This window comes from Scyliorhinus torazame, chromosome 16 (assembly GCF_047496885.1).
Source record: "Scyliorhinus torazame isolate Kashiwa2021f chromosome 16, sScyTor2.1, whole genome shotgun sequence".
In the NCBI taxonomy this organism is placed as follows: domain Eukaryota; kingdom Metazoa; phylum Chordata; class Chondrichthyes; order Carcharhiniformes; family Scyliorhinidae; genus Scyliorhinus; species Scyliorhinus torazame.
In genome coordinates, this window is record NC_092722.1 from 124,764,869 (window position 1) to 124,785,904 (window position 21,036).

The following is a 21,036-nucleotide window of genomic DNA, read 5'->3' on the forward strand; positions in this document are numbered from 1 at the left end:
CCCTTGCGCCTTCCTCCACTGTACCCCCGCCTTCCTGGTGGTCAACAGGTCGAACTCGGCCTGGAGGCTTCGTTGCTCCTTGAGTAGTCCCTCCTCGGGGGCCTCTGAATACCTCATATCCACCCTTACCATGTCCCCCACTAGCCTCTCCCTCTCTCTCCTCTCCTTCCCCTCTCTGTGGGCCGTAATGGAGATCAACTCACCCCTGACCACCGCCTTCAGCGCCTGCCAGACCACCCCTACCTGCACCTCCCCATTATCATTGGCATCCAGGTAGCTTTCCATACACCCCCGGACCCGCCCACTCACCTCCTCGTCCGCCAACAACCCCATCTCCAAGCGCCACAGCGGGCGCTGGTCCCTCTACTCCCCCAGCTCGAGGTCCACCCAATGCGGGGCATGGTCCGCGATGGCTATCACCGAATACTCCGTGTCCTCCACCCTCGGAGTCAGCGCCCTGCTCATTACAAAAAAGTCAATCCGAGAGTAGGCCTTATGAACATGGGAGAAGAATGAGAATTCCCTGGCCCCCAGCCTCGCAAACCTCCACGGATCCACTCCTCCCATCTGGTCCATAAACCCCCTCAGCACCTTGGCTGCCATCGGCCTCCTGCCCGTCCTAGACCTAGAGCGATCCAATGCCGGATCCAACACCGTGTTGAAGTCCCTCCCCCATTATCAAGCCCCATGTCTCCAAGTCCCGGATCCGGCCTAACATGTGCCGCATAAACCCCGCATCGTTCCAATTCGGGGCCTATACATTTACCAAGACCACCCGCAACTCCTGTAGCTTACAACTCACCATCACATACCTACCTCCATTGTCTGCCACGATGCTCAACACCTGAAACGACACCCCCTTCCCCACCATAATCGCCACCCCCCGATTTTTTGCATCCAACCCCGAATGGAACACCTGCCCTACCCACCCATTTCTTAGCCTTACCTGATCTGCCACCCACCGATGCGTTTCCTGGAGCATGACCACACCTGCCCAGCCCCTTCAGGTGCACAAACACACGGGCCCGTTTGACCGGCCGTTCAGGCCTCTTACATTCCACATTCCAGGTTATCAGCCGGATCAGAGGGCTGCCCCTCCCCCCCCCCCCCCCCCCCCCCGCCGATTAGCCATAACCCTTTCTAGGCCAGCCACGTGCCCGCGCCGCCCGCACTTCCCGTTCCCCCCAGCGCCCATCAGCGTGTTCAACATGGTGACCACGTAGGTTCCGACATCCGATCCTTCCAGCCCCTCTGGGAGACCCAGAATCAGCAGATTCTTTCTTCTCGACCGGTTCTCCATGTCCTCGAACTTCGCCTGCCATTTCTTATGGAGCGCCTGGTGCGCCTCCACCTTCACCGCCAGGCCCAAGATCTCGTCCTCATTCTCCGAGACGTTTTGCTGGACCTCCCGGATCGCCGCCCCTTGGGCCGTCTGAGTCTCAAGCAGCTTGTCAATTGACGCCTTCATCGGCTCCAGCAGCTCTGCCTTCAGCTCTGTGAAGTAGCGCTGGAGAAACTCCTACTGCTCCTGTGACCTCTGCACCCACGCTGCCTGCTCACCACCTGCCGCCATCTTGGTCGTCCTCCCTCGCACCTTTTTCTGCTCCAATTCCATTTTTTCACCGCCGCACTCCTGGTCCAATCCATAAAGTGCCGGGGGAATATTGCTGTCCCCTTCTCACACTGGGAATCGTCGAAATAGTACCGTTGAGGGCCCTAAAAAGGGCCCAAAAGTCTGTTGCTAGTGGGAGCTGCCGAACGTGCGACTTAGCTCCGCATAGCCGCAACCGGAAGTCTCTAAATATCTGTAGTGAGAGTACCTTTAAGAAATAGATGCTAATTACTGCAGAGAGTGGGTGGAGCTGGGCTTCCGTCTGCTTTTACTTTTATTTTAGGCTGTTTGCTGCAGGGTGTGCTTTAGTTTAGTTTTTCAGATCTGGATAGCTGCAGTCACACCCAGAAGGGGTATTAGTCTCTCTCGCTGTAATCTAAAGAATATAAATCCATCCTTTGGTGATTTAAAACTAATAACTGCTCTCAGTAGTGACTTTAACCTGCTGTGCTTCTGTTAAAAGTTCTTTTTTAAGTCTTATGGATGTTAAAAGGACAGCTTAAGGATTACTTAGTGTTGTATTCTTTGGGGGTTGTATTTGATTTAATGCTTGCTAAGATGTTCACTGTATGTTTTAAAAAGGTTAACTTGAGTTCATAGAATAAACATTGTTTTGCTTTAAAAAATACTTTTCCATTTCTGCTCTACCACTCCTGTAGAGTGGGCCGTGCGCTCTCCATACCACAATCTAGTAAAAGTTGTGGGTCAGGTGAACTCCATGATACACTTTGGAGTTCTCTAAACTCTGGTCCATAACAAATTGGGGACTCGAGGGGGATAAAAGTCTATCTATTGGATTGGCTTAGTGAACCTAAAGACGTGAAGGGTGAGCATATTGTAGGTGCTTCTCAGGTGTGGTATTATTGTTTATGTAGGGAGTGTGTTGTGGACAGAGGCTCAGATGTTTTTGGAGGTGGAGCCGGTCACACGCAGTACCTTACGGACAGAGACTAAAAGCATACTGTTTGATTTGGCAAAAACATTGCGGTTAACATTACCCGACAAAATGCGAAAAGATGAGGTAATTATGGTGGTGGCTAAGCATTTAAAGTTGCCTGAGGTACAGTTTGACTCATTTGAAATGGCAAAAATTCAGTTACAAATTAAACAAATTGAACATGAGAAAGAATTAAAGCAGCTTGAATAGGAAAGAGAGAGAGGAAAAAGAAAGAGAGAGAGAAAGAGAGAGGAAAAAGAGGGCGAAGAAAGGAAAGCAGAAAGAATAGCCCAAGCAGAACAAAAAGAAAGAGAAAGGGAGATACATATCAGGGAAAAAGACAAAGAGAGAGAGTTTGAACTTCAGAAAATGGCCATGAAACATGACAGTCAGTTAAAATTGGCAGACGTAAAGGGAAAGATACAGTTGTTTGATTGTGATGAGGATAGTGAGAAAGAGCGTCAAAGTCGAAGGCTTGGTGGGAATCTATTTATAAATGTCCAAGATTTGCCAGGGTTTAGCGAGAAGGAGGTAGAAGCCTTTTTCATTTCATTTGAGAAGGCGGCTAAAAAAATGAAATGGCCACAGGACATATGGGTATTGCTGATTCAAACAAAGCTGATAGGTAGGGCTAGTGAAGTGTTTGCATCACGACCAGAGGAGGTATCTGAGACATATGAGGAGGTGTAAAAATCCATCTTGGGTGCATATGAACTAGTGCCTGAAGCCTACAGACAAAGGTTGAGAAATTTAAGGAAAGAATTTGGTCAAACATATATGGAGTTTGAAAGGATCAAACAGAGTAATTTTGACAGGTGGATAAGGGCTTTGAAAATAGACCAAACGTATGAAGCTCTCAGAGAAATTATGCTTTTGGAGGAGTTTAAAAGTTCAATTCCTGATGTATTGAGAACTCATGTGGAATAGCAGAGGGATAAAACTGCGAGATTAGCAGCAGAAATGGCAGATGATTATGAATTAGTTCATAAGTCAAACCTTGGTTTCTGACATCGGTTTCAGCCTGTGAGGGATAAAAATTGGGGACATGAGAAATACTCAAGTGGTAAAGGTAAAGGTGATCTGATGGGAGATAGTAAGGAGAGTGTACTTCAGATTAAAAAAGAAATCCAGGAGGGTGGAATAGAAATGAAAAGTTTCAAATGTTTTCGCCGTAATAAACTAGGCCATGTAAATTCACAGTGTTGGTGGTTGAAGAAAAGCACTGGGAAGGCTGATATGGTAACAGAGGATAAGACAGTGGGGTTTGTGAAAGTGGTAAAGTAAGGCTCAAGTGAAGCAAAGGAGGTGCAAAAGATTGTACAGCCTGATCAAGAGGTGATTGATAAGAAGGTGACAAATCTTTTTAAAGAATTTACTTGTGTGGGTAAAGTTTACTCATGTGTATCAGGAGGAGCAGGTAAAGAAGTCGCAATTTTAAGAGATACGGGAGCTAGTCAATCTTTAATGGTAGGAGATGAGGTGTGATGCCGTCTTGGTAGAATGTTGCCAGAAAAGGTGGTAATATGTGGAATTCAGGGTGAGAGGAGTAGAGTTCCATTATATAAGGTAAGGTTGGAAATTCCAGTGAAGAGTGGTAAAGTGGTAGTAGGAGTAATAGAGGATCTATCTTGTCCAAGAATACAGTTTATCTTGGGTAATGATATAGCTGGATTGCAGATGGGAGTGATGCCTACTGCGGTGGATAAGCCAGTGGTGAATCAGACAACTGAAGTGCTGAAGTATGAATATCCTGAGATTTTTCCGGATTGTGTAGTAACAAGGTCGCAAAGTCACAGGTTAAGACAAGAGGAGAAATCAAAGAGTGAAGATGAAGTTGAAGTGCAATTATCAGAAATGATTTTTGATCAGATGGTTGAAAAAGAACACGAACAGGTGGAGGGTGAGGCAGATATTTTTAGTTCAGGAAAATTGGCAGAGTTACAACAGAAAGATGTAGAAATAAAACGGATGTATTAGAAAGCGTACACAGAAGAGGAATCTGCGTGTACACCCGAGTGTTATTACCGTAAAAGTAATGTCTTGATGAGAAAATGGAGACCTGTACATATGCAGGCGGATGAAAAGTGGGCAGAAGTTCATCAAGTAGTATTGATGGTAGGGTATGGAAAGGAGGTGTTGCGAGTTGCACATGAGGTTCCAATGGGAGGTCATTTGGGAATAAGGAAAACTCGAGCTAAAATACAAAAACATTTTTATTGGCCTGGACTACATAAAGATGTAGTTAAATTTTGTCAATCATGTCACCCATGTCAAGTGATATGGAAACCTCAAGCAGTGGTAAAACTAGCGCCCTTAATACCCATTCCAGCATTTGAGGAACCTTTTACAGGGGTCCTAATTAATTGCGTAGGACCGCTTCCTAAAACAAAAAGTGGGAATCAATATCTTTTGACTCTAATGGATGTGTCTACTAGGTTTCCAGAGGCCATTCCAGTACGTAATATTACAGCTAAAAAGATTGTGGAGGAGTTACTTAAATTCTTTACTAGATATGGACTACCCACAGAAATACAATCGGATCAAGGATCAAATTTTATCTCAAGGTTATTCAAAGAAGTCATGGATAGCTTAGGAATAAAACAATTTAAATCAACTGTGTACCATCCAGAATCGCAGGAAGCATTAGAAAGGTGGCATCAGACATTAAAGACAATGCTGAGGGCTTATTGTCAAGATTATCTAGATGATTGGGATAAAGGAATTCCCTTCATTTGCAATTAGGGATGCATCTAATGAGTGAACCAAATTTAGTGTTTTTGAACTAATTTTTGGTCATGAGGTAAGAGGACCACTTAAATTGACTAAGGAAAAGCTGGTGAGTGAGAAATCAGAAATTACATTATTGGATTAGGTGTCAAATGTTAAGGAATGATTAAATATAGCAGGTGAATTCGCGAGACAACATTTAAAAGTTGCACAAGATGAGATGAAACGGGTAGCGGACTAGAAATCCAAAGTGCGTCGTTTTGCCAGTGGAGCTAAAGTTTTAATGTTGTTACCAGTGGTAGGTGAACCTTTGAAAGCAAGGTTTTGTGGACCTTATCAGATTGAAAGGAAATTAAGTGAGGTGAATTATGTGGTAAAAACACCAGATAGAAGGGAGACTCACCGAGTGTGTCATGTGGATATGCTTAAAAGGTACTTTGAAAGGGAAGGAGAGAAAAAGGAGGAGCTTTTAATGATTTTAACTCAAAGTGACAAACCAAATCCAGATGACTGTGAATTTGACATACCTCAAATTTAATTGGAAAACGAGGATGTTCTTAAAAATTGGGATAAATTGTTGAGTTACCTCCCAGAGGATAAACAATCTGACCTGAAAGAGTCATTAATATCACATGGGCATATTTGTGGAAATAAATTGGGAAGAACTAAAATGGCTATACATTATGTGGGAAATGCTGTTCAATCAAACAACATCCATCCAGACTTAACCCTTTGAAATTGGCACAGGTTAACAAGGAGTTTGAGAGTATGCTTAAAAAGGGCATAATTGAAGTGGGTTGCAGCCAATGGAGCTCACCAATAGTTATGGTACCAAAACCAGATGGTACCCAATGGTTGTGTGTGGACTATAGTAAGGTTAATACAGTTACAAGAACGGACTCTTATCCTATCCCATGTTTGAAGAATTGCATTGAGAAAGTGGGACAATCAGCTTTTATTTCCAAACTGGATTTACTTAAAGGTTACTGGCAGGTACCTTTATCCAAAAGGGCGAAGGAGATTTCAGCTTTTGTGACGCCAGATGGTATATACCAATTCAAAGTTATGCCATTTGGCATGAAAAACGCCCCAGCCACATTTCAATGGTTAACTAACAAAGTTGTTTCAGGATTACCCAATTGTGCGGTGTACATCGATGATCTGGTAATTTTCAGCCAGACTTGGACAGAGCATTTAAAACATCTGATGGAGTTATTCGATTGACTTCAGGAGGTGGGTTTGGTGATAAACCGAGCCAAAAGTGAATTTGGAAAAGCCCAAGTCACTTTCCTTGAGGAGTTTCCGATACCCTCGAGACAAAGGGAAATAATACGATTTATTGACATGATTGGATTTGATCGAACATTTGTGCAAAACTTTTGGAGCGTGATTGCTCCACTGGTGGACTTGCTGAAGAAACGTCGAAAATTTCAATGGACAGCAGAGTTTTAACAGGCATTTGACTGCCTGAAATCTGTGATAACCAATGCTCCTGTGTTGGAGAATTGCAAGGGACTCTGTGATCACATTGAACTAAAATATCTGACTTTAAAGAGAAACGCCGAGGCGTAGAGAAATGGATGGATCGTGCAAAGACCTTCTTGTTCAAAAAGACTGTCAATCAAGAAGGATTTCAGTTGGAGGAAGAAGAACAAAAAAAAAATTATTTATTATACCTGTTTCGTGTGTTGTTTTTTTGAAACGAAAAAGTATAATTACTGTGTGCATTTCTTAAACGGTAGTGAAAAGGTGAAAAATGAAACCATTTTTTCTTGGGGCGTGGTGTCATGTGAGAATACCTTTAAGAAATGGGTGTTTATAAATGGGTGTGTATATAAATATCTGTAGTGAGAGTATCTTTAAGAAATGGGTGCTTATTACTGCAGTGATGTCAGAGAGTGGTTGGAGCTTGGCTGTCTGTCTGCTTTTTACTTTCGTTTTAGGCTGTTTGTTGCAGGGTGTGTTTTAGCTTAGTTTTTCAGAGCTGGATAGCTGCAGTCACAGCCAGAAGGGGTATTAGTCTCTCTCTCTGTAATCTAAAGAATGTAAATCGATCCTTTGGTGATTTAAACTAATAACTGCTCTCAGGAGTGACTTTAACCTGATGTGCTTCTGTTAAAAGTTCTTTTTTTAAGTCTTATGGATGTTAAAAGGACAGCTTAAGGATTACTTAGTGTTATATTCTTTGGGGGTTGTATTTGAATGAATGCTTGCTAAGATGTTCACTGCATGTTTTAAAAAGGTTAACTTGAGTTCATAAAATAAACATTGTCTTGCTTTAAAAAATACTTTTCCATTTCTGCTGTACCACACCTGTAGAGTGGGCCCTGTGCTCCCCATACCACAATCTATTAAAAGTTGTGGGTCAGGTGAACTCCATGATACACTTTGGGGTTCTCTAAACCCTGGCTCATAACAGTGACCCAGAGCCGGGATCGAACCTGGGACCTCTGCGCCGTGATGCAGCAGTGCCACCGTGCCGCCCAACTCTCCTTTCAATTCTTGATGATGCTCATCCCTCTCATTGTTGGAGGGTCTAGGTGTTGAACATTATCAGGTTGTGAGGCTGTGCAGCTGTAGAGGTTGGCATTCCTGGTTACAAACAGCCTCAGACAAGGAACTAAAGTAAGGAATGAAGGGACATGTCTTCAGGTCATAATGAAAAATGGGGCCAAGTCTTCATTGGAATTAAACTTGACACTTGAGCACCCAATTCTATTCATTATCGGATTTTAACAGCAGCCAACACCAGAAAGTGCGGAGATTCCGCCTAAAATGGCGAGTGGGCCGGCACTGCGCCTCTGACTGGAATATTTGGGCCGTTATTACTGTTACAGACAGGATGGTCTACATCTGAATCTGAGGGGCACAAATATCCTGGGGGGGAGATTTGTTAGTGCTCTTTGGGGGGGTTTAAACTAATGCAGCAGGGGCATGGGAACCTGGATTGTAGTTTTAGGGCAAAGGAGAATGAGAGTATAGAAGTCAGGAGCACAGATTTGACGTCGCAGGAGGGGGCCAGTGTTCAGGTAGGTGGTTTAAAGTGTGTCTACTTCAATGCCAGGAGTATACGAAATAAGGTAGGGGAACTGGCAGCATGGGTTGGTACCTGGGACTTCGATGTTGTGGCCATTTCGGAGACATGGATAGAGCAGGGACAGGAATGGATGTTGCAGGTTCCGGGGTTTAGGTGTTTTAGTAAGCTCAGAGATGGAGGCAAAAGAGGGGGAGGTGTGGCGCTGCTAGTCAAGAGCAGTATTACGGTGGCGGAGAGGATGCTAGATGGGGACTCATCTTCCGAGGTAATATGGGCTGAGGTTAGAAACAGGAAAGGAGAGGTCACCCTGTTGGGAGTTTTCTATAGGCCTCCAAATAGTTCTAGGGATGTAGAGGAAAGGATGGCGAGGATGATCCTGGATAAGAGCGAAAGTAACAGGGTAGTTATTATGGGAGACTTTAACTTTCCAAATATTGACTGGAAAAGATATAGTTCGAGTACATTAGATGGGTCGTTTTTTGTACAGTGTGTGCAGGAGGGTTTCCTGACACAATATGTTGACAGGCCAACAAGAGGCGAGGCCACGTTGGACTTGGTTTTGGGTAATGAACCAGGCCAGGTGTTGGATTTGGAGGTAGGAGAGCACTTTGGGGACAGTGACCACAATTCGGTGACGTTTACGTTAATGATGGAAAGGGATAAGTATACACCGCAGGGCAAGAGTTATAGCTGGGGGAAGGGCAATTATGATGCCATTAGACGTGACTTGGAGGGGACATGGGAAGCATTTGGCAGGTAGGATCATGGAAAACCCAAAAGCTTTCTATACGTATGTCAGGAATAAGCGAATGACTAGGGAAAGAGAAGGACCAGTCAAGGACAGGGATGGGAAGTTGTGTGTGGAGTCTGAAGAGATAGGCGAGATACTAAATGAATATTTTTCGTCAGTATTCACTCAGGAAAAAGATAATGTTGTGGAGGAGAATGCTGAGACCCAGGCTATTAGAATAGATGGCATTGAGGTACGTAGGGAAGAGGTGTTGGCAATTCTGGACAGGCTGAAAATAGATAAGTCCCCGGGGCCTGATGGGACTTATCCTAGGATTCTCTGGGAGGCCAGGGAAGAGATTGCTGGACCTTTGGCTTTGATTTTTATGTCATCATTGGCTGCAGGAATAGTGCCAGAGGACTGGAGGATAGCAAATGTGGTCCCTTTGTTTAAAAAGGGGAGCAGAGACAACCCCGGCAACTATAGACCGGTGAGCCTCACGTCTGTAGTGGGTAAAATCTTGGAGGGGATTATAAGAGACAAGATTTATAATCATCTAGATAGGAAGAATATGATCAGGGATAGTCAGCATGGCTTTGTGAAGGGTAGGTCATGTCTCACAAACCTTATTGAGTTCTTTGAGAAGGTGACTGAACAGGTAGACGAGGGTAGAGCAGTTGATGTGGTGTATATGGATTTCAGTAAAGCGCTTGATAAGGTTCCCCACGGTAGGCTATTGCAGAAAATACGGAGGCTGGGGATTGAGGGTGATTTAGAGATGTGGATCAGAAATTGGCTAGCTGAAAGAAGACAGAGGGTGGTGGTTGATGGGAAATGTTCAGAATGGAGTTCAGTTACAAGTGGCGTACCACAAGGATCTGTTCTGGGTCCGTTGCCGTTTGTCATTTTTATCAATGACCTAGAGGAAGGCGCAGAAGGGTGGGTGAGTAAATTTGCAGGTGACACTAAAGTCGGTGGTGTTGTCGACAGTGTGGAAGGGTGTAGTAGGTTACAGAGGGATATAGGTAAGCTGCAGAGCTGGGCTGAGAAGCGGCAAATGGAGTTTAATGTCGAGAAGTGTGAGGTGATTCACTTTGGAAGGAATAACAGGAATGCGGAATATTTGGCTAATGGTAAAGTTCTTGGAAGTGTGGATGAGCAGAGGGATCTCGGTGTCCATGTACATAGATCCCTGAAAGTTGCCATAGGGTTGATAGGGTTGTGAAGAAGGCCTATGGAGTGTTGGCCTTTATTGGTAGAGGGATTGCGTTCCGGAGTCAGGAGGTCATGTTGCAGCTGTACAAAACTCTGGTACGGCCGCATTTGGAGTATTGCGTACAGTTCTGGTCACCGCATTATAGGAAGGACGTGGAGGCTTTAGAGCGGGTGCAGAGGAGATTTACCAGGATGTTGCCTGGTATGGAGGGAAAATCTTATGAGGAAAGGCTGATGGACTTGAGGTTGTTTTCGTTGGAGAGAAGAAGGTTAAGAGGAGACTTAATAGAGGCATACAAAATGATCAGGAGGTTAGATAGGGTGGACAGTGAGGGCCTTCTCCCGCGGAAAGAAATGGCTGGCACGAGGGGACATAGCTTTAAACTGAGGGGTAATAGATATAGGACAGAGGTCAGAGGTAGGTTCTTTACGCAAAGAGTAGTGAGGCCGTGGAATGCCCTACCTGCAACAGTAGTGAACTCGCCAACATTGAGGGCATTTAAAAGTTTATTGGATAAACATATGGATGATAATGGCATAGTGTAGGTTAGATGGCTTTTGTTTCGGTGCAACATCGTGGGCCGAGGGCCTGTACTGCGCTGTATCGTTCTATGTTCTATGTTATTCATTTGTGAATCAGGTACTGTTTTTAAAATACAAAGTGTGTCATAGTCATAAATCCCATATTCCTTCTTGTATATGTCTGATAATGTTTCAGGATGTTAATAATTAAAGACAAATTGGTATTTATACAAAGTACTTCACAATCGCAAAGCAGTTTACAACCAATGATGTATTTCTGAAGTGTTGTCAGTGGTGCTATGTCGGAAGTAATATAGCCAATTTTCACAAAGAAAGCTCCCACAAATAGCAATGTGAAAATGACTAGATGATTTATTTTAGTGGAGTTGGTTTCAGGGATAAATGTTGGCCAGGACACTGGGGAGACATCACAGCTTCTTCATTGAGTATTTCCACGGAACCCTTGTCATCCATCTGAAAGGACAAATGGAGCCTTGCTTCAATATCACAGCAAAAACTCAGCAACTCCCTCAGCACAGCACAGGAAGGTAAGGGAATGATTGGTGTTGTCGTCAAAAAAAGAGTGCTGGAAAATCTCAGCAGGTCTGGCAGCATCTGCAGGGAGAGAAAAGAGCTGACGTTTCGAGTCCAGATGTCAAAGCCTTTGTGTTGTCATGACCACCTAAAACAGGCATTTCCTCAAAGAGCTGTGTGTGGGGCTCCCTTTTTCCAAATTGCAAAGGAATCAATTTAGCAATGGAGGTCTTGTGGTGCAGTGGGTAGCAGCCCTGACGCCGCACCACGGCACAGTGGTTAGCACTGCTGCATCACAGCTCCAGGGACCCGGGTTCAATTCTGGCCTCGGGTGATTGTGTTGAGTTTGTATGTTTTCCTGGATGTACGATTTTCTGCTGATTCTCTGGTCTCTGAAATGATGGGCTGGATTCTCCGCCGTCGGGATGCTCCGTTTTGCCGGCAGCCCGGAGGTTTCCCGACAGCGTGGGGCTGCTCCACAATGCAAAACCCCATTGACCAGCCAGCGAAACGGAGCATCCCGACGGCTTGCTGAACTAGAAATCTGCGTGGCGGGACGGAGAAGCACGCCCGATTATTTCAGTTGCTCTCAAAGCCACTGATCAGAAATTTTAACCTCAGTAGCTGGCTCATTCAGCAAATCACCAGACTTCAACTCTGTGTAGGTGAGTGGGTTTTGAGTCTATACACAGGATACTTGACACCAAAAATATTAACAGTGATTCACTTGTAATTTCAATGTTGAGAATCACCAGCAGAGCCCTGGAATATAAATCGATTGATATGATGCTGCACCATTGCTAAATATCCACACTGCGTAATTTAGTGTGAACCATAAAGGTCTGGGTTTGAATTGATTCCAAGAGTCAAATGTGAAACATGGACAAGTTCGAGCTTCAGACAAGGCGGATTGTAAATTTTTTTTTTTCTCTTGCAGTAACACACAGGATTTGTTGAAAGTGGAGCTCAATCAGCTTCAATGTCACTTCACGTGGGCTCCACAGAGAGAAAACATTGACCTGGTCGCTATAAAGCAAAGATTACAAGATTCAATAGATCTTGGTGTGGAATATCAAGCCAGGTCTTACAACCAACTCGCTTTTGTAAACTGTCTGCAAGGAAACTGTGAGGAGGCGATTCAAAACTTAAGCACAGCTGAAAGAATTCTGAGGGAGAATCATGAAGATGAATTTGATAAAAGAATCATCATCACCTATGGAAACCATGCCTGGGTATATTATCACATGGGACAACTGACAGAGGCTCAGTCCTACCTCGACAGACTGCAGAGGATCTGTCAACAATTTCCTGAAGCCTCTCGGTACACAGCAATGATACCTGAAGTATACGGGGAGAAGGGTTGGTCACTGCTGAGTTCTGCAGCTCAATATTATGAAGAAGCAAAGGAATGTTTTAAAAAGGCTCTGGAGGAAGATCCAGATATTATTGAATGGAATGTTGGATATGCGACTGTTCTGTCTCGTCTGGAAGGGTTTTCTGGTACCCCAGAGAGTAGAAGTCACAGTACATCTGTGAAGCAGTGGAGACGTGTGCTGGAGCTTGATCCTCATCACTCTGTGGCCAAGGTGCTGCTGGCTCTAAATCTACGACAGTCCAAACAGAAGGAGGAGGCACTCAAATTAGTTAAACAAGCATTGGATCACTCCCCTGATAATCCATATGTGCTTCGTTACGCAGCAAAGTTTTACAGAAACAAAAGAGATGTGGAAAAAGCTGTGGAGCTGTTGAACAAAGGATTGGAAGCGACCCCACACTCTACCTTCTTACACCATCAAATAGGTCAGTGTTACAGAACCAAACTGAATCCACTGATTACAAATCCAGGCAGCAGAGATCCTCACAATCCTGCTTTTCAGCTGAGGAATGATTTGATTAAGAAATGCAAGTTTCATTTTCAAAAGGCAATAGAAAATCGACCATTAACATCTATTAACGTGCACCTGGATTTTGCAGAAATCTGTGCAATAAATGAAGAATATGACAAAGCGAAGGAGATCTACAACCATCTCCTGACATTGCAGGGTATACGTCCAGAAAATAAGCAGGCAATCTGTTTACAGGCTGGGCTCTTTGAACAAAATCACTTGGGATCGGAATCAAATGCCATCACCCATTTTCTGGAAGGAATGAAAGTCAATTATGACTCAAAACAAAAGAAACAATGCCGAGACAAGTTGGAGATGATAGCAGCAAGACAACTTCGCAGGAATCCTCGAGAAAGCAAGGCTTATGCTTTACTTGGGTCAATGCACCAGCTGAATGGTGAGAGATGTGAAGCTATTAAATGCTTTGAAAAGGCCTTGAAGTTCGATCCTGGCAATGAAGAATATCTAAGTGCTCTTTCTGAATTACACCTTTCCATCGAGGCTGACAATGACTTTCCCAACTGAAACTAAATACATTTTGAAAAATGTATTCATTACCCTGATCTAATAACAGGTTTAGTTGGCTACATTTTGATTCATATTCTGATTGCACCTTCTTTCAAATGAGTATTTTGTGTGTGTTTAATTTTCAACCAATAATCTTATTGTAATTATTCTAAATCCCTGTGCTTCATTCAGAAATATTAACCATACTGGCAAACGAACCAAACAGCATTTATTTCCATATCCTTAGAGTGTTTACTGAGTGTGAAAAGGAGCAAAATTAGAAAGGATTTGGGTGATTAGCGATAATTGAACCAATTGGACAGAGCCACAATAATTCTTTGTAAATTATGCAAACTTGCTTAAAACAATAATCAGCTTAACATGGGTCTGATTGTAACTCCTGATGGGGTTTGGGTGAGTGCTGAGGGGATTTCTGCAGATTCTGGCTCTGGGTTCAGGACAGAGTTGGCAGCGCAGTCGGTGCCCAATGATGTCACAAGAACCCAGTCGCTGTATGTTACTGAGGTCCACGCCCACTTTGGGTGAGCAGTTTAACCCAATTTTACCGAGTGGGTACATTTAAAATCACCTCCATCAAATTGTTTTTTTTTAAACAATTCTTTAAAATTTAGAGTGCCCAATTCATTTTTTTTCCCCAAGGGGCAATTTAGCATGGCCAATCCACCTACCCTGCACATCTTTGGGTTGTGGGGGCGAAACCCAAGCAAACACGGGGAGAATGTGCAAACTCCATCCAGACAGTGACCCAGAGCCGGGATCAAACCTGGGACCTCGGTGCTGTAAGGCAGCAGTGCTACCACTGCCCCACCTAGCTGCCCTCTTCCATCAAATTCTAATATAACCTAAATAACTGGGAGATAGATGTAAACTGATGTCCAAATGTAGATGAAAAGTATCTTTTGTTTGGAGCTTCATCTGTTTCATGATTTTAAATGGGAAATCATTATAACAGCTGTTACAACAACCTTCAGTGTACCTTGAGTGTGTATTTTATGGTGTTTTTATGATAATGATGGTGTAATAACAATATCCAATCCAGCCACAGAGGGTATAATAAATCCACTCTGCCACCCTATCTTTCACTTGCTACCTCTTCACAGAAACATTCCCCATTGGGTGAAAGGCTTTCCATCTGTGACAGCGGAGAAAGGGTCAACAATCACTGCAGACTCTTCAGATAAATCAACAGCTCGATTCTGTTGCTGTGAGGATTTGCTGACAGACGATCGGACTCCCATCCAGAGCGTTCATTCAGATCTCAGCCTCTGTCACTGGGAGTCTCACTACCTGTAAATTGACAACTTCACCAACTTTCCATCAAACCATCGGAGTCCCTCATTGGCCAACACAGAGCAGCCTGGACAATACCCGGGAAAGACCATTTTCTACAGACTGTACCATCTCACTGAGGGGGGAAGCAGTAACTGGGGGAAGGCTAAAAGATATAAAAATGGGTGAAAGTGGGTGAAAAAGAATAAAACTTATGGCTGCTAATATTGATTTTCTTAACAGATATCAATTATAATTGTACTGAATGAGTTTGAATGTTAAAATAACCAATAAAATGAAACTGGCTAAAATTATTTTTGTGTTATTGTCCTGTGTGAACACAAACTGCTCGTGAGGTACAGAAGACTTTGGGAATAAAATCTGCAAGTCACTTTCTGAAAGTTTTGGCCACTTGTGTACATTTTTACGAATAATATTTCATTCTGGTAAACACAGAGAAACTCAGACACAAACTACAAATTGTCGCCTTCTCGGCTAAATGGAAAATACTGCGATGCGATGAAAGCTAAGAGTATATAAGATCGAAAATAATTCAAACTTTATCAATGCAGACACAGCTGTTCACAACAGAACTCATCAATATTGATGATATTGTCACCTGGAATTAGGACTGTCATGACTCTCCACCAATGAGAATGGCGTGCGGTCTCCATTTGCTTCTTGGTCAATATTTTTAAGGACAAAGTAAATTCATTGAAACTTTTGATTTTTCCCAGTAATAGATTCCCTGCTGCTGATTGGGCACAGAAGCTTCAAAATGTAAAATAATCATCAATTCCCAAATGGGAAATAAACTTTATAATAAAATTGAAGAGAGTTTGTTTCCTTTTTTGTCGAAATATTAGAATAAAATCCAATCATTGCACTCGTAACAGAACCCGAAATATTGGAAAATGCACCAACTAGTGGGGAAAAAAAGTTTGTGTTGTGACCCCCCTTTACGAACAGAGTTTGTACAGCATTCGATCCTCCTCCGACAAATATTTTAAGTTTTTTGACAACTCAAGAACACAAAAGACTCAGCAACTTGCTAAAAATAGTCATGAAAATCAATAATATGCTAAAAGCATTTACAATACAAAAAAAAACACAAAGCCACCAGCTCTCAAGCTAGCACACACCCACCACCAAGCCCCTAGTCCCGACAGTAGCCCCACATCGGCGGAAAGGCACCCAATGAGCAGCACAGAACACCAGAAAAGGGCACAGTGAGAGAGAGAGAGAGAGAGAGAGAGAGAAAACACCAGTCCCCTCCCAAGAGGGGGCACAGTTCAACCCAAAACAGTTCTTTAAAACAAACCAACAGCTACAAGGCCAGCATACGGCCACCTTGTGATGTTCTTTGCTTTGTGGATGACGATGGCTTTGAAGTGTCGTGCCTTACAAAGAACATCAACCTATGTTTCAAACAAAGCTTATTTTTCAACACTACAACTAAACAAGATTTGAAGCACCTTACGAAGGTACAAATATTGTAAAATATACTAAGACTGCTATTCTATCTACAGAGCTTCTAAAAACATGACTACTCTGTATCCCACCTAATCACCTACTCCCAGAATCAAGGTATCACGTGATTCACGTGTGTGCTCTTGATCACCATCTAGTGGTTGGAAGCATTCACATCAAATTGTTAACACTTCAGTGACGATACAATATACATGTTGTCACACACCTCTGCCCCCACTCCTCCCCAATGGTAGCCCGACATTGGTGGAAATGTGCCCACCTTAGCACAGTGGTCAGCACAGTTGCTTCATAGCTCCAGGGTCCCAGATTCGATTCCAGACTGGGGATGATGTCTGTGTGGAGTATGCGTGGGTTCTCCCTTGTCTGCGTGGGTTTCCTCCGGGTGCTCCGGTTTCCTCCCACAAGTCCCGAAAGACATGCTTGTTGGGTAACTTGGACATTCTGAATTCTCCCTCTGTGTACCCGAACAGGTGCTTTAATGTGGCGACTAGGGGCTGTTCACAGTAGCTTCATTGCAGTGTTAATGTAAGCCTACTTGTGACAATAAAGATTAAAACATAACATATAACATACAGGCAACACTGGAAACGGACACATCGATGCACTGCCCTAACGGCAGCTCCACATTGGTGAAAAGGCATCTAAATGAGCAGCACAGACCACCAGAAAAGGAGAAACCGATACGGGGCATGGCAGAAGAGAGAGAGCTCCCTTTACAAAAAAAAGACAAAATACAGAGCAACCAACCACAAGAAACCCAACAAACAATTAAGTACAAGGCAAAGCCGTCAGCACACAAGCCAGCGCAAGCTACCCCCTCCCCTGGCTCCAGTAACAGCCCCTCGTCAGTGGAGAGGCGCCTGCAAGCAGCACAGTCCACTGGAAAAAGACAGGCAGCGCACGGTTGAGAAGAGAGATGGAGAGAGAGAGAATATCCTTCCCTCTCACTAGCACCAGGAGCGCCCCCTCAATCCCCAATGCAACAGGGCCACAACTGGCGAGCATCAAGCTGCTAAGCACAAAATAACCCAAAACACAACAAAAATATAATAATTTCCATATAATCCCCCAACAATAAAACATAACCAACATCAGTACAAGCAATATACATAGTCAATTGGGTCGCCACCCTGCTGCTCTCACAGTTCTGGCATCTGGTCTTCGGGCACCATCGTTATTAGTCAGGAAATTATATTGGGGAAATTGATGGGATTAAAACCCGATAATTCCCCAGGGCCTTGTGCTCTGCATCCCAGAGTACTGAAGGAAGTGGCCCTAGAAATAGTGTTTGCATCGGTGATAATTTTCCAGCATTCTACAGACACTGGAAGAGTTCCAATGGATTGGAGGGTAGCTAATCCAACCCCACTTTTTTAAAAAGGAGAGAGAGAGAAAACCGGGTATTATAGAGAGAGAAAACCGGGCATAATATGCAGCGGGTAGGGCTGGCAAGCAGCCCGGCAGGCCTCTCACCACTGGGTCTAATTGAGTGCTCAATCCTGGTGACCCTCCCTGCCCCAGGGATCCTGGACTGAATAGTTGGCCTGCGGGCAGCCTGATATGTGTCCACCCCTCCCATGGCCTCTTCCATTATGCTGGTTCTAATTCTGTTGGTAATGGGGTTTTAGTTGGGGACAGTCCTTAGCCCAATGGCCTAGTTGTCCGCAGTTGTGACAACCCTCGTGGCTTGTCTGTGGGCATTTCCTGGCCCAGTGACCTAGTTGGTCACAGGTATGGCAGCCCTCTTTGTCTGTCTGTGTCCCACGTGGTTCCCTGTAACCTCCAAATCCTCTCCTAGGCCCCCTTTGTTTAAATCTCCCTCGACCCCTTTGTGGTTGGTGGTGTGGATTTTGGGGAAACTGGGCATATTCTCCCACTTCCTTTTCCAAAAGTCCAGTAGTTTGTTCAAACCGGACTGTATTTTTGTTCTTAAACTCCCTACTCCTTTCTCCTAAGTCTTGGAGCATGGAAACTTCTTTAGTTATGGATTCTTGCCTCCAGCCCAGGCAGATTAATTTAAGGGCAGATCCTAAATCAGGTCGCAGACCGTTGACGATGGCACTAATCTTGGGCCCTTCTGATGTGGGTTTAGTTAGCCCAGAGTATTGTTCCATGAGTCCCTCTACCCTTTGGGCATAATCCTGGACGTTTTTGTCCTTTTTCTGTGTAGCCTCTATTATCTTAGACCAATTTGTCTTTTGGGGAATGGATCCGCGGAGGGCCTTATAGCAATCTGTCCAAAAGTTAACAGATGGCCTCATGGTTGGTCCTGCATTTGGGCTCTCTCGATGGGCTTTAAAACCTTGGAATTTGATTTCAAAATCTTTGAACCGGCCTTTTAGCCAAGCCTAATAAGTATTTCTCCATCTAAAATGCTGGGTTCATGGCAGAGAACTGTGGTCTCAGGGTTTCCCATTTCCTCAACCATGAGCCTCAACTCTGCATTAGTCCATGGTTTATGCGCGGGCATTGGTTGGCTGTCTGGGCCACCGGGAAAATATCGTAAAGGCATTTGCAGTCCATATTGCGTACCTGACCTTGTGGTGCTGGATGGTAATGGTTCCTGTCTGCCTTCTGCTCTGTTTGGCGCGCTTGTTAGTCAGCTAGCAATGTCTGACGGGGGAGGGGGTGGCAGCGGTAACACTGGGAGGCTTTTCTCAACTGCAGGGAGTTGGGGCAGTGGCGGTGGGGGAGGCATGTATGGTGGTGGGACTTCTAACCACATATACTGCATTTCTTGCTCATCGCTACTTGACCATTGCGGCACAGTGGCTCGGGGCTGAGCTATCTGTCCTGGAAATTAGTGTCCCTTTTTGTCCTTATTCGGAGTTGCCTTATGGCTTCTACTCTCTTTTCTCTGCGTCTTTCTGCCTCTCTTTTCCAATCCCCAAATGCTGACCAATTTATCTTTTGTATCCTTTTCGCCCCAGGTGCCTACTCATCAGGTATTCTTCTCGGGATGAAATTCTTTCTAAGTGAAATGACCCGCCAGCGGCCTATTCCCCCCTTTTATCCATTTTACCCAATTTTTCAAATGGCCGACAGATGACTGGCCACAATTCTGGAGCATGAAACAGGCTGGTGTGCCCTTTGGTGGTGCTTTACTTGCTCTTGTTCCCATTCTTTCAACCTGGGGTGATAGGTAGTTTAAAATCTAGTATCACTATCCCTTAGTCCAGGCTGCTTCAGTTTACAGGAGTTACAACAGTTCTTAAACATACATACAACTTACAAATACTTATGCTTTAACTAATCATACGATCAATTCTCGATCTATGTTGGTCGTCACTATGGATGACGTACTTACATATACACTTCTAACTTATTTAAACTTATGGCCGAAACCTTCTTGGGTGTCCCCGACAACCCTCAGTACAAATACTGCCAACTTTGAATGTGTTCCCAACATGTGTTGCAATACGCAAGGTTGCCCGCAGCAGAGCCTTTTTTACCTTTTCACTTTTTCTCTCTTTCACGTCCGCGATATGTAGGTTGTCCGCGACAAAGCCTTTTAGCTCTTTAACTTTTTCTCTTGTTCGCGTCCGCGACGTGTAGGCTGTCCGCGAAAAAGCCTTTTACCCTTTTACTGTGGAGTTACTTTCAGGACCTTTTCAAAAACCCAGGTGTTTTCAAAAACCCTGCACTCTTGTTTTTAATTTGCAAGAGAAAATGTTTCAAAAAAGGTAACCAGGTCCTGGAGTAGAGTCTTACTGTTTGCAGTATCTGGGCCAGCGGGTGCAGAATATGCTTGACCTAGGCAACCACTGTGAAAATCCCAAAGTATAAAATTGTACTTGTGGCCACTTAGGTTTTCCCCCTCAGCCGTCCATCAAGCACTTAGCTTTATCCGCTCCTACTCGGGTCAGAAGAAGCGATCTCGGTGGAACCTCCAAATTACTGTTGAAATCTTTAACATCCGAATAAAACTTTTAGACTGAAAGAAATGTAACAAATAACAACACAGTTAAAGTGAAATGATTTCACTTGCACAAGGAGAGAGGACGCTAGAATCAAGGGTCGCAACAAACACACTCTGAGGAACATAAGGGACGTAGAGATCCTTATACACAAAGGAAACTCTCCTCCCCCCCCCCCCACAGGTGACACATTGGTAATTGCTGAACCTTTCAGTTGGCTCACACAGAGACAAAAGGGACAATTCCGATACAAAGGGGGGGGGGGGGGGGGGGTGATCAGATGACGTCAATGTCTACTGCAGTAATTCTACAGAGTTGAATATACAAAGCAATACAAAAGCCACGGTAATCGACTGATGACACTGGCTCCGATGGTACTATTATTGAACAATGGTGTGTGTGTGTCACCATACAAATTGAATTGATCTTGTCAAGGGATCGATTAAACTCAAGACAATGTAATCAATTTACAAGGGGCCATCTGTCTGCTAACTGAATTAATAAGGTAATAGAAAGCAATTTAAAATGAGACCCTTTAAGACTTTATGTCGTGCATCCAAAGATGCTTCAGACGGTCAAGTTAGGTTTGCACAGCAGGCAGTGACGAGTGGGGTGCCGCAGGGTTCAGTGC

The 21,036-nt window shown here is 44.2% G+C and overlaps 1 protein-coding gene and 1 long non-coding RNA gene across 5 annotated transcripts in view; one reads left to right on the plus strand and one right to left on the minus strand.

Moving 5' to 3' along the window:
* Positions 1-15,311, plus strand: part of LOC140393040 (interferon-induced protein with tetratricopeptide repeats 5-like) — a 70,811-nt gene extending 55,500 nt beyond the window's left edge. For all 4 annotated transcript variants that reach the window (XM_072478986.1, XM_072478984.1, XM_072478987.1 and 1 more), the window contains one exon: positions 12,252-15,311. In XM_072478986.1, coding sequence (XP_072335087.1) covers positions 12,252-13,725 — 1,474 coding nt within the window. In that variant the 3' untranslated portion in view covers positions 13,726-15,311. The remainder of the gene's footprint in view (positions 1-12,251) is intronic.
* On the minus strand, positions 11,135-20,452 carry LOC140393041 (uncharacterized). Its single transcript, XR_011935472.1, has 2 exons — positions 19,941-20,452; positions 11,135-11,254 (listed from the first exon to the last, which is right to left on the minus strand). It is a non-coding gene; the product is annotated as an uncharacterized lncRNA (long non-coding RNA).
* Between the last annotated feature and the right edge of the window lie 584 nt (positions 20,453-21,036).